The sequence below is a fragment of the Panicum hallii genome, chromosome 8 (assembly GCF_002211085.1).
Source record: "Panicum hallii strain FIL2 chromosome 8, PHallii_v3.1, whole genome shotgun sequence".
NCBI classification, from domain to species: Eukaryota; Viridiplantae; Streptophyta; class Magnoliopsida; order Poales; family Poaceae; genus Panicum; species Panicum hallii.
Window position 1 is genome coordinate 7200840 of NC_038049.1, and position 11925 is coordinate 7212764.

An 11925-nucleotide genomic window follows, 5' to 3' on the forward strand; every position below is an offset into this window, starting at 1 on the left:
GAGGGAGCAATCGTAGTGGATGATTTGTACTGTGTGTATGCTGTTCCATGTATAAGAATTTTCTTTTAATTACTTCCTTTAGTTGGTGTACACTTTTGCTTATTATTTGTGATCAGCTTTGGAGCTGAGATTGCTGTAAAAATTGGCTGTGTGCGGTTGCAGAGGTCGAAAACTCTTTTCTTTTCTAAAAAAAGTTATATAAGAAAAGTTGGCCGGCGGAGCACTGGAGTCCAGGAGTTGTACGTGCCTCTATAAGAAGAGGTGTGCAACGTGATAAAAGATATATAATCTTAGGAAAATACAGAAACAATAAAGACATAAGCAATAATGCTCGTGTCAGTAGTTGTTTGCTTTCTTTGTGCATTAATTTTCTTCCAATAAGGTTAAACACATATCCCGAACTAAAGGTTCAATTAAACAAATGTTGAACATATATAGAGGAGTGATATGCAAGTGAAAGAAAATGCTATAAATGTAGACGAAAACATGTATAGAAGAACTGCTAACTAAAGTCAATCACAACTGGGTAAAGATAAGTACATATGTATATGAGTATTTATATTAGAATATATAACAAATGAGAGTGAGCAAGATAAGTACGTATATTTCTCATATTACTAGCCCCGGCGGAACGCAGGTCGATGGACCAATGCTGCCATCTAGTGTTCCAATCATGGTCTTTATCAATGAAAAGTGTGTATAACATGCTTCTGCAAAACTACAAGAATACAGATTCACCACTAAGGTTAAAGGAACTTGTTTCTTTTGTTCTTATTATTAGGATTTAGTAGAGCCCCTAAGGAAATTACTCTTTCTTAGTACAGCGACTTGCTTCCGTGTGTCATGCTGCTGGCCCGCTGCACGCCCGTTCGTCGTCTACAGGGCCGTTTAGGAGGGCTCCGTGGAAGGCCTGAGTCAGAGCTAGAGCAGGCGGAGCCACCTTTTTTTACTCCGCCCGTCCGCCCATAAAAAGGGCTCGTGCTCTCCCGAGAGCTCTCTCACAGAAGCGCTTCATGCCAGCACCTGTGAGAGAGCTCTCGGGAGAGCAGGAGCCCTTCATGCCAGCCCTGCTCCTAAGTATAAAAAAAATCCCCCAAAAAAATATAAAAAAATCACCTTACTCCTATCTCGTGCTATTATTCAATTCTAGTCCTCGCCTGTGTGCGCGCCTGCAAAATTTTGGGCACCTCTCTAAGTCCTGTGCAGCGTGCCACAGTTCAGATGACAGCTGCAATAGCTTGATCGATAGAAGGTAGAAGAGACACCGATTGACATGCCTCTGCCTTTCTAGTCTTTCCAGGAAATGAATCATCCTTGCGTTAGAGGACAGACACCCGCATAAAAGTAAACAGTAGCCTGCATTAGGGCCGGAGCATCTAACACTGTTCGATCTGAGTCCAAAGCCTCATCAATTGCTCACATCAGAACACTGTGCAACTCAAGTTACTGTGCCTGCAGTGATCTCTCGACGATCAGGCGTACGTGACCGTGCCGTCTATAGCAAAGGACACTAAGGCCTTGTTAGGTTACTCCGGAAAGGCCGAGAATGAGGTCCGTTCCGGACGGATTGATCTCACCCGGTTTTGAATCCGGCCCATAGCAAAATGGCCGTTCGGTAGGCTTGGTTCCGGACGGATTGATCTGGCCTGGTTTGAATCCGGCTCATTTCTTATGCCCCGAGATCCGAATTTGTTCCCACCTCTTAAGGTCACGAACGGAAACAACCGGATTAAGTGAACACCTTGGGTTCACTCATTCCTATTCCGGAATAATTTCTGGACCTATTTCAATCCGTAACAAACGAACGAGGCCTAAAGGATTATTTCACATTCAGGGGTGTGAGTGAGGTCGACTTCCGGTACCTGATGGATCATTACCCCAAGCTACTGCTACTCTGAACAACATCACTGTTCAGATGTTCTATGTGCAGTGCTGCAACGGTCGCAATCAGCTTGACTCATTACCCCATAATAAAGCAAAGCATCTAAAAGACGAGAGGTTGAAGAACAACGTGTTTCCCGGATGCAGGCCGTTCATGCAGGGTAGCGTGTAGCTAGTGTGTGGCTTAACTATTTGCAGGCTAAAGTAGCATTTATTTGTGTTATTATTTGCGGGTAGAACCTCATACTCGTGGTACATTGTAATAGCTCAACTACACGAGCTTATGAAACCGATCGATATGATCAGAGCTCGCTGAAAACAGTTACAGTTATGGGCCTGTCCACAGACTTGCCTTGCACATCGATCTCAGGCCAAGCAAGCTGCAACTATTCAACCCAAATTTTGCAATCTCTAGTCTTGTCTTACTTATAGAATTGAGCTACTACCATCCATGCAAACGTGCAAGGCGAAGTGGCAGAGCCTAGGGAGCAGGGACGGCAATCGGTGCCACAGAGAGCGCTATATCTCTGATGGTCTACACCTGATTATTGTTCACAAAAAACTTTGTGATTACAATCAGGCCTATGGTGCAGTGTTAATAGCTAGGAACTAAGCCAACCAACCAATCGGCACCATGCATATATCTTAGTGTAAAAAATGCACTGGAAACGGATTTGAAAACGGACACTCAAAAAGAAATCTATTGCATTTTAAAGAAGCAAAATACATAAAACAAACACATGCGCTGCAGCAGTTCAAATATTTCTAACGGGGCCGCGCAGTAGGCCGCGCATGTCGTGAGCTCCGGCTCGAGCTCGACACAGCGCGCTCAATTATTTGTCTACTTGAAATATGCCATTCTGTATGTCTTTTATACATATAGGTCCACCTGCAGGATCTGGTATTTCCGTATGGACTAGAATACCCTGCTACAATTTTATCTCTATCTCACTGACATGTAGCCCCGTCATCCCCTTCCTCCTACCTTTCTTCACAAATTCATCTTTTCGACAATGAAAACTGCAACCACTACCGTATAAAATCCGCTACCCGAGGCCCTCCACACCCGCCATGGTAGCCACAAGCAAGCTCCTTGCTACCGCCGTCGTGGCGGAGTCTCGTGCTGACATCGCAGGAGCAGTGAGACACGGAGACAGCAGCACGAACTTGCAATTAATTGCGAGCCGCGGGGATGGAGGACATTTTCTATGGAGTGCTTGGGTGTGCACAGCAGCCCTATCGGAGAAGGAATTAAATAGTGATGTATGCCCTCCATTCTTTTTTGATAGATCTATTCACCTTAGTACAATGATCAAGGAAAATAATCCTATTTATCATCCAATTAATCACATCATCATGTACTCTTCTTAGTGCCAATGATTTCCCGAGAACTCCTTGATATGGATGTCATCATATACATGCACCAGTCTTTTTTCCCTCGAGAAGTTACTCTCTACAGGAACTGAAATGGTCGTCTATGTCAAACCTGAGACGACAACTCAAATAGGAATAGAGAAAAATTTCAGTTTTGGAAATCAATAGCTTATTTTAGCTATGTCAGTGAATTATGTGTTACTATACCACTTGAGTTGATACTGATGTTGGACTTGGTAACATATCTAGAACCTTACATACACTCTAGTATGACTTGGCATGCCATATTACCATAGAGATTAAATTGAGCCTAAATAAAAAATTTGAGGATTAAATTAGTCCATTTGATAGTTCAAGAACGAATTTGAACCTTGGAGGAAAGTTTTTGGATGAAATTAACTATTTTGCCTTCTAGGAATCAAACAGAAAAAAATACAGACACAACAGACATCCGCTGCGAGTGAGACGGCAGAGAAAAGTGACAAGAAAAAAATAATCAAAGATTGGCCGACCGGGCTGCATCCAACCGAGAACAAAAAACAGCTATTAAATACAGGCAAAAAGAACAACTGGCCGACAATGCAAAAACCCCATTGATGGAAGGGAAAAAGAAAACACTCGAGTTGGCCCAGCCCTGGTACGGACTGATAGTTGGGCCATGACATGTTTCCTATCCCTGCTGCGGCCCAGTTGTTCTGCTTGAGATCCATCCCACCGGGCCTTTACACGGCTCAATCGACAATATACCTTTTCTGCTACTGGCGCTTTGATCAGTCTTTGAAGTTGAGATGTCAATACCCCAAACAAATACCTAGTCAAGTGATCACATTTCATCTGAAGATTCGAGAATCTACAGGGATACTGATGGATAATAAGGGGAATGAAATCTGGGACAAGTTGTGCAATATGTAATGGCTATCCCCTCATAAACCCAAAGCCTGTGGTGTACGAGAGGCTCCTGCGGTTACGGATGGAACTGTGGAAAGACAAAGCCGAGCCTGGATCCTGGAAATAAATTGGATTCGTTTTATTCTGATCTCGTATGTCCAAATTTAATTTGAAATACCACAAATATTTCCACACCAATTCCCAGCGACAAGGTTATGATATGCTGTTCAGAAAAAAATAAACAAGTATTTTCGAGCAGAGAAGGAACAGAAATTCTACTCTAAAATGAGATCAACAGAGACAATGGCGCTTCAATAATTCAGTGCCAAATCTCGGTTAGCAAGGAAGATGACTGGAGTGGAAGTTACGTTTTTGCAAGGAAGAGCAAATATTTTTTTTTAAAAAAATAGATATTAGTTCTGAAGAAACTTTATGTCATCCTATGATCACAGAGCAGGTTCTACTTGATCTTTCTTGGATATTGATCTCTCCCTGGAAAGACCATGTCTCATGGCTGCTGGGATGTGGAGGCCTGAAATTTCATATAGGAGGTTAGCAGCGCAGAAGAATAGCATAAACTCTGTGATTCTACTGGTATTAGGCATTTAAGTAAAAGACGAAGATATATTTAAAATCGATGGTGACAAGTTTTGATAGAATCTGGTTTGGACACTGCGTTTAACATGTCTTGGCTTCTCTAGAAATGCTCAGTGTAACAAACGAACATTTTTTTTTTGATTTTGTTCTCTCTTTGCAATGAAAAAAGAGAGGGAAACTTTCTTGCCCAAAAATGTCAAATGTTTTCTCTCTGTCAAATGTTCATACCTGATCAAAAATTGGTACACGTTTCCCATTGAGCTTATCAACAATATCAACTATGGAAGGCCTTTTGTTCCGATCAGCCTCCACACACTTTAGCCCAATTACAATGCATGCATTTACTTGCTGGAGGCCATTTGGATCTAGTGATGGGTACTTGTGTATTATTTGCTCATTTGTCTTCCAATTTTGATGTACCTACAGAGTTGGATTTAATCCTTATTGACAATGTATTAACTGAATACATGGAAACATTCTAAAAGCCAATGTTTCGAAATTCCAGTCACCAAGTAATGCTATCTTACATTGTCGACAAATTTTCTTGCAGATCTGTCTTCAGAAACTGCACAGTTCTTCTCTCCAGTCGTGATCTCAAGAATAAGCATGCCTAGACTATATATGTCTGACATGGTGGAGATTTCACCTCTGTACAGATATTCTGGAGCCATGTACCCACTGCAAGAGTTTATCAAAGAATGAAACACATTTTAATTTATAACAATTAGAAGGAATAATCATACTTTGCAGTTTATTTCGGCTTACTTATATCCCTTAACATTGATTGTGTACATCCTGGTCTGCTCTTGGCCAAAGAGTCTTGAGAGACCAAAATCGGCAATCTTTGGCACCCAGTTATCATCCAACCATATCGAGCTAGGCACAAGGTTCATATGAACAAGGGGCCCATCCAATTCCTTGTGAAGAAAATGTAAACCTTGGCAGATCCCCTTAATTATTTTGAATCGTGTGTCCCAGTTTATTGATGTAGTGTCCGCTGAAGAAGTAGGAAATAAAGATCATAAGTATTCTAAGATAATATTGTCCAAAAGTGTGTATTATTGCTTAAATTAGTGTCAATAAAACGAACATCGAAAATAAGAATCATGATGTATCACACATTTGTTTACATCTCGAGTATGAATAGTACAGAGAGAAGACAAATGTGTGGGATAGGGCATTGCATACCATAAAGATGCTTGTCAAGACTTCCCTGTGGTAGATATTTGTAGCAAAGACAGCTTTCGATCACGTCTACGATCACATATCTCCCATTATGCTGAACTACTTTCTTCTGCGCTTCATGGCAGAAGCTAACCAGCTCTACTACATTTCTGTGTTTAAGTGCCATAAGATTTGTAACCTCAGTTTCAAATGTTTTGCCAGCCGGCACTGGTGAGTTCTCAGCAAGCCTCTTCACAGCAATCATGCGGTTCCCTTCTGTCTCTGGAAGAACACCCTGTTAATTTAACCTCCTCCATGGATCATTAGTACAAGGGTTTTGTATCGAAGAATTCAATGTTTAAATGTTAGGGCCTAATCATTTACCTTGTAAACTATTCCAAATACAGAGCGGCCAAGTTCTCGCTCAGAAGCAAAATCGCTGGTAATTTCCTTCATAAAGGTCGCCGGTAGGTTCATCGGTAATGTACTCGCAAGACTCTGCTGGCTCTGCAGGCTCGCCATTTCTGATGATTGGAGTAGCTATGGATCTGAACTGCTACAAATCGAGGCTTCTACTGTACCCAAACAAGCAAGGAAGTTTTCTTAACCACACATGCATACATATAGCAAGAACATGATTGTTCTTAAACCATTGGAAAGTAACCACGCTTCTTTTCTTTTCGATTCATATAGTGACAAGGGGGACTGAATGTACATAGACAGCTTAAACCATGGGTGTAACACTGAATAGCACAAGTATGATTGTAGCAAGTGAAAATAACTTCAGAAATAAACAGATTATTAGAACCACTGATCTGGAGAAGAACTGACCTGGAGAAGAACTCTTGAAGGATCCTAGCTTCAGGGATAGATCTTGGAGAAGGAGCATACAGGCGGATAAGGCTGTGAGATGAGTGCTATTATTGCTGCAAGAATATAAAGAAGCAGACAGGCTAGGGACCAGCCGCGTAAAGCAAAGACAAGTTGACTTGACCCGAGCTTGCCCTGTCCAAAGAGATTCAGAGAGCATGTGGTCACGCGCTTGGAAAAAGCTGGGCAAGTACTATGAAACTTCCATTGCTATGCACACTCATCTGAACATCCCCCGTGAGGATATACTTGGCACAAAGAAAGGCATTTGCAAAATGCACGCCTGTTCAGTGAAAATTATGGTGATACACGCTGCAGGCGGCTGATTAGTTAGCACTAGGCCGCATATCAATATCTCCCAAGTCTGTTTACTGCAGCTCTTTCACTAAACTGCCGCTTCAATTTTGCCTTTTTACACTCCAATGGATAACACCCATTAAGATTTGTACTTTTGTAGAGATGGTATTATATACTGTTGACACCAATTATATTGTAGAGAAGCCAGCGACCAGTTATTACAGAAGCCATGAACAGAAAATGTACACACCAAACCATGGAGAAACGTTAGATACTTGAATGCCATTGGTAGTACCCCCATCAAATTACAGCAACACAACTAAACTGCCACATCAATTTGCATGTCCGATCCTACTACACATATGGTTTACACCAACAAAGGCTTTTTATTGGCACATATATGAGCTGAGCCTTGTCAGTACAACTCCAATGAACTTGACTTAATCCCGTGAAAGTATTCCTCTTTTCCTGCCGGTGCAGAACAATCGTACTGATTATTTGAAAATGACGACTCAAGGTCAAAAAGCAAGGAGATGGCTGAGGGAGGGAGGGAGAGAAAGAGAACAAAGATGATCTGAACAGCACCTGCCATGTAATCCTGCGAACCCAGCAGGTAGAACAGATAACAATTGTCTGGACTTCAATACACGGTCACCCAAGCTTCAAAGCAGGTTTATTTGGATGACGTTTGAGTTGTTCCTCCAATTGTTTCTTGAGTGCATCATCTTGGGAACCAATAAGCCGGACTTCCCTGAGTTTAGTGAGATTTCTTATCTCATCAAATGGCAACGTCAACCCACTGCAGCAGTGAACTGTCAGCTGCTCAAGACTTCTCATTGCTAATGATCCAAAAGTTACAAGTAACGGGGAGCTGCAAGCAATCTCGAGGACCTTGACCTTTTCGTAGGACAGGAACTCTACCCTTTCCTCTGTCTTGACTAGAAAATTGAGGTTGCCATCTTGAATTGGCTTGACATAAAGGCACAAAACACATAGTTCTTGGAGACCACCAATCACTGCCATGTCATGTTCTGTTGGTGCGGTTATCTCCAAAACCAACTTTTTTATCTTTCTAAGCAAGTTGATCCATACTGGCAACTTGTTTACAAGGCCAAACAGCTTAAGGCTCTGTAGGTTCTTCGGAAGCAGGGTGCCATCCAAACAATTTTGATTGTTCTTATTTATCCACACTGACAAGGATTCCAAATGAGCATGACCTGAGATGGCAGAACAGAACTGATTGCTGTTTTTTATATTTACGCCGAATACTCCGAGCTTCCGCAGTTGAGTGAGTTTCCTGAGCTCACTCAGGATGGTTTTCCCCCTTGCAATATCGACATTAACAACCCCAATCGTGTGCAATGCGGTTAGCTTCTCAATCCCAGCATGCAGCTCAACAGCTACTCGTTCATGACGACTCGTGAGGTCGGCAGGGGTGGTAGTGCCTACTCGGATATACTGCAGCTTCTTTAGATTGGTGAAGGACACCGGAAATGTGACTATGGAGGTGTTTCTGACATCAAGAATCTGAAGTTGCCTCAGATGACCCAGAGAACTTGGCAGATGGTGGATCTCACTGCATCCCCTCAGAGATAGGTACTTTAGGCGATGGAGAAGGTTTACAATCTTCTTGAGGTCTTCATCCGTGACACCTGATGAATTCTCCAAATCAAGCACCCGAAGCACTTTCATACTTGGAGAAATGAAAAATGATTCCCATTTCCCAAACACTGTGAAGGAGCGTAGCCGAGAGAAGTCGATGCTCTCAAACACAATCCTGTCTCTATCCCAGCTTTCCTCTATAACAAGGTGCCGTCCTGTGCGCCCGGTGGTTTGGCGGCAGCATCCCGCTAGCGCAAAGACCTCCAGTGCAAAGGTAACATTCTCTTCTTTTGGCCTCGAGATGATGTATTCATGGAAGAAAGCACTGACTTGGAACCAAATCATTCTCATGTTTGTGATCATTGCCTGCTCTGGTGGTTGAATCATGCTCAGCTCAATGATCTTAGAGAAGAGCTCCTCCCCATTCTCCTCTGCAGTATAGTTGGACTTGTCCTTGGAGTAACCCTCTGCGATCCATCTCATCACCAAACGCCGCCTCCGGATGACCTGGGACTTAGGAAAGATTGATAGATAGAAGATACAAGGCTTCAGGAAATCTGGGCAATAACGAAAGTAGGAATGTATCCAGCCAAATAGGCTTTGTAAACAAGCAAACTCTTGCCCTGTCTCCAGGTTTGTTATAAATTGGTCATTCAAAACTCTGGTTCTTTCTGCCCAGGTGTATACTTCAGCCAAAGAGTCAGCTATAGCAACTATTACTTTTGGAAGTCCATCACACTTTGATATAAGTTGTCGTAGCTCCTTGTCATTGGCAATATCGTCTACTGGGAAATATGCATTCTTCCTTATTTACGGAGCATAAATAGAAATTAAACTACGTTGGATGCATTAAATTGGAAACTATAAAGTGCATGACATACAATCAAAAAGTTACATAGATTAAAGAGTGCATGCGTCAATTCAGCACAACATCAGGAATAACTGAAATTATTGACAAGCCAGGAGATCAGCCTCAACCGAACGAAGATGAGCAAGAGTCAACAAGCTCAAGCTTCATGTGGCCACACGATAATCAGGACAAGACAACAGGAGTGACGTGTTAAACGAAGATGTGGCACGAAAAACAGCGGAGGCAATGTGTCAGAGAGTAGATGCAACACCAAAAGTGGCAGTAGCAGACTGAAAGAAACAGTGAACTGAGATCCAATCTAGGAGTAACAATGTGGTTTTTCACTAGGAAGGAAAAATAGGCACCCAAATTCAAGTCGAAGCGAACTCTGAACATCGGTGGTTAGGAGGGACAACCACACTTCCCTCCCTAACCAGTTCAGCTAAGCTCACTTCCTACAGGAACAGTGATGGGTCGTGACTTGTGGCAGTTGAAACACATAGGAGAGAAATAAATCCTATATTCATGCACCCATGAGAGACTTAAGTTTGTAACAAGATGCATTATGCAAATTATATTAAATGATGAACTATAGAAGTGGAACTTTTATCTGCTTAAACGCACCTCCGTTTTGAAGAGATCGATGGCTGCCCCAATTTCCAGACCTTTGACATTAAACACGAGCTCCTTTCTGTCTGTGCAGCGTAAGGCAAGGCTTGCCTCATTGGTAATTACAATAATAATGCTTTGAGAGCGTCTCGATACCAAGGCAGCTTCTATGAAGTCCCATTCTTCTGTGGACTTAAGATTATCAATAACAACAAGGCACCGGTGATATTTTAGAAGGTTGTGGCACTCTTCGATGGGGTCTCTGATTCCTCTGGTGCTGCAGTATATAGCTTCATTTGCTTTGAGAGAATGTGAATGGAATTGCAAAAGTAAGCTGAGACAGAAAACCCTTAAATTGAATGGATAGGACACATCCACCCAACCATGCTTATCAAATTCATTATTCTGAAGCATATGCACCTTTTTGTGGTACAGATTTCTAACAAGAGCAGACTTCCCAGCACCAGCTACCCCCCACAGGGATATCACTTGCAAAGCGTTCACACGTGCCAAAGCGGGATACCTAGGAAGTTCATCAATTTCTGGAATGCGTCCCATCAGAGGGGAAGGGACCATTACAATTCCCCTATCGGTTGCCTTGTTCTTGCCTCCATCAGTTTGAGGACACTGCAAGTAAGATTTGTTAGGAGGTGTTTGGCAGACAAGGAGTTCCAATTCTAGATCTTATTCACCAATGGGGACCATTCAATTAAGGAAGTGGGATGCACAATGAGAAGTATCACAGAAAGGAGCAGTTATACCTTTGCTACAATAAGATTGGAAATCTCATGCACAATGATTGGCAGGTAAAAGAGAATCCATGGTGATGGAGCAAATCTTTAGCTGAAGTAATTAATGATGCTCCAGGCTTAGCTCCTTAAAAAAGAAACAAAATGACTGATCAGCTGAGAACCGCTGGAAGTACGGAAGTCTTGTGCAGAAGCTTGCGATCTCAAACTGCTGTGTTGACACAACAATGCGACTCCTATTCCCCCTGTCTAGAAGGTGTTTTCGAATGGCTTCCCACTCTACCATGGTGGACACATCTTCCAGGACAATGAGGTAGGTTTGGTTGTTCACTTGCTGCATGAACTCCTGAACAAGACCAGTCCCAATGATTGCTTCTTGCTGCACTTCACGGAAGTTTGCATAGAACTGATCCAACAAGCTCCTGATGAAGTCATGGAGGTTAAAAGGATGCAATAGCTTCACCCAAGAGCGGCATGTGAAGTTTCCCCAGATGTTTGGGTCGTCAAAGGCCTTCCTTGTGATGGATGTTGCCACAGAGTCGCCTCCCGTTACCCATACTGAGATCACTTCAAGGCCGTTTCCTTTCCTGGTGATCAAATTGGTCAGCTCTTCGAGGTCTCGTTGCATCCAGGCTGTGTCCCTTGTTTTGGCAAGCATGCCAGAAGATGGACCGGCAGCTGCTGGCTGATTCATCTCCATAATGGGTTTGGGGACAAAGTCACCAACCAAGCAAGCTGCTTCCAGCCGGTCGGCCGTCTTATCGGTTCGAACATACGGTCCGAACTAGGCCTGCAGGTGGGCCCATCGTGGGGCAAGGGACATTTGATTAGGGGCACAGGATTTGTAACGGGCAGCATTCAACTCCCATTACGAATGAGAGCCATTGGTAACGGTCTTCATTTGACGCCTGTTACCACAACTGACAGTGGGTCCAGCTAGAGCAGCCTCATTTGATTAGGGCATAGGACATTTGTAACGGGCAGCATTCTATGCCCGTTACCAATGATCTAGCTCCATTATTACAGCTGGTGATCGCTGCCTAT

General features: G+C 42.9%; 2 protein-coding genes across 4 annotated transcripts; both read right to left on the reverse strand.

Annotated features, from left to right (window-relative positions):
- Positions 1 to 3734: 3734 nt before the first annotated feature.
- On the reverse strand, positions 3735 to 6945 carry LOC112903458 (putative cysteine-rich receptor-like protein kinase 20). 3 transcript variants are annotated; one of them, XM_025972728.1, is made up of 7 exons: positions 6736 to 6945; positions 6289 to 6479; positions 5929 to 6199; positions 5506 to 5737; positions 5268 to 5418; positions 4969 to 5160; positions 3735 to 4675 (listed from the first exon to the last, which is right to left on the reverse strand). In XM_025972728.1, the coding sequence occupies exons 2-7, from the start codon at positions 6424 to 6426 to the stop codon at positions 4652 to 4654; spliced, it is 1008 nt and encodes a 335-aa protein (XP_025828513.1). In that variant the 5' UTR covers positions 6427 to 6479; positions 6736 to 6945; the 3' UTR covers positions 3735 to 4651. The 3 variants fall into 3 exon arrangements, with proteins under 3 accessions (XP_025828513.1, XP_025828514.1, XP_025828515.1); XM_025972729.1 differs by having other exon boundaries at positions 6289 to 6476; positions 6736 to 6895; XM_025972730.1 differs by lacking the exon at positions 6736 to 6945 and having other exon boundaries at positions 5929 to 6186; positions 6289 to 6429.
- A 278-nt stretch (positions 6946 to 7223) lies between these two features.
- On the reverse strand, positions 7224 to 11581 carry LOC112903593. Its single transcript, XM_025972840.1, has 4 exons — positions 11165 to 11581; positions 10148 to 10759; positions 7657 to 9180; positions 7224 to 7539 (listed from the first exon to the last, which is right to left on the reverse strand). Exons 1-3 carry the CDS (start codon positions 11579 to 11581, stop codon positions 7723 to 7725), a joined length of 2487 nt encoding a protein of 828 aa, XP_025828625.1. The 3' UTR covers positions 7224 to 7539; positions 7657 to 7722.
- Positions 11582 to 11925: the final 344 nt, after the last annotated feature.

What these genes read in the sequence shown, in the direction of transcription:
- LOC112903458 (XM_025972728.1), bottom strand. Translation starts at nt 6,426, where the DNA reads ATGGCGAGCCTGCAGAGCCAGCAGAGTCTTGCGAGTACATTACCGATG. An exon ending in TCTTGACAAGCATCTTTATG is followed by an intron (nt 5,738 to 5,928) that starts GTATGCAATGCC and finishes CTACTTCTTCAG; the next exon opens with CGGACACTACATCAATAAAC. An exon ending in GTGTACCAATTTTTGATCAG is followed by an intron (nt 4,676 to 4,968) that starts GTATGAACATTT and finishes ATGAAATTTCAG; the next exon opens with GCCTCCACATCCCAGCAGCC.
- LOC112903593 (XM_025972840.1), bottom strand. Translation starts at nt 11,581, where the DNA reads ATGGAGATGAATCAGCCAGCAGCTGCCGGTCCATCTTCTGGCATGCTT. An exon ending in TGGAAGATGTGTCCACCATG is followed by an intron (nt 10,760 to 11,164) that starts GTAGAGTGGGAA and finishes TCTTACTTGCAG; the next exon opens with TGTCCTCAAACTGATGGAGG. An exon ending in TCGATCTCTTCAAAACGGAG is followed by an intron (nt 9,181 to 10,147) that starts GTGCGTTTAAGC and finishes CCTAAGTCCCAG; the next exon opens with GTCATCCGGAGGCGGCGTTT.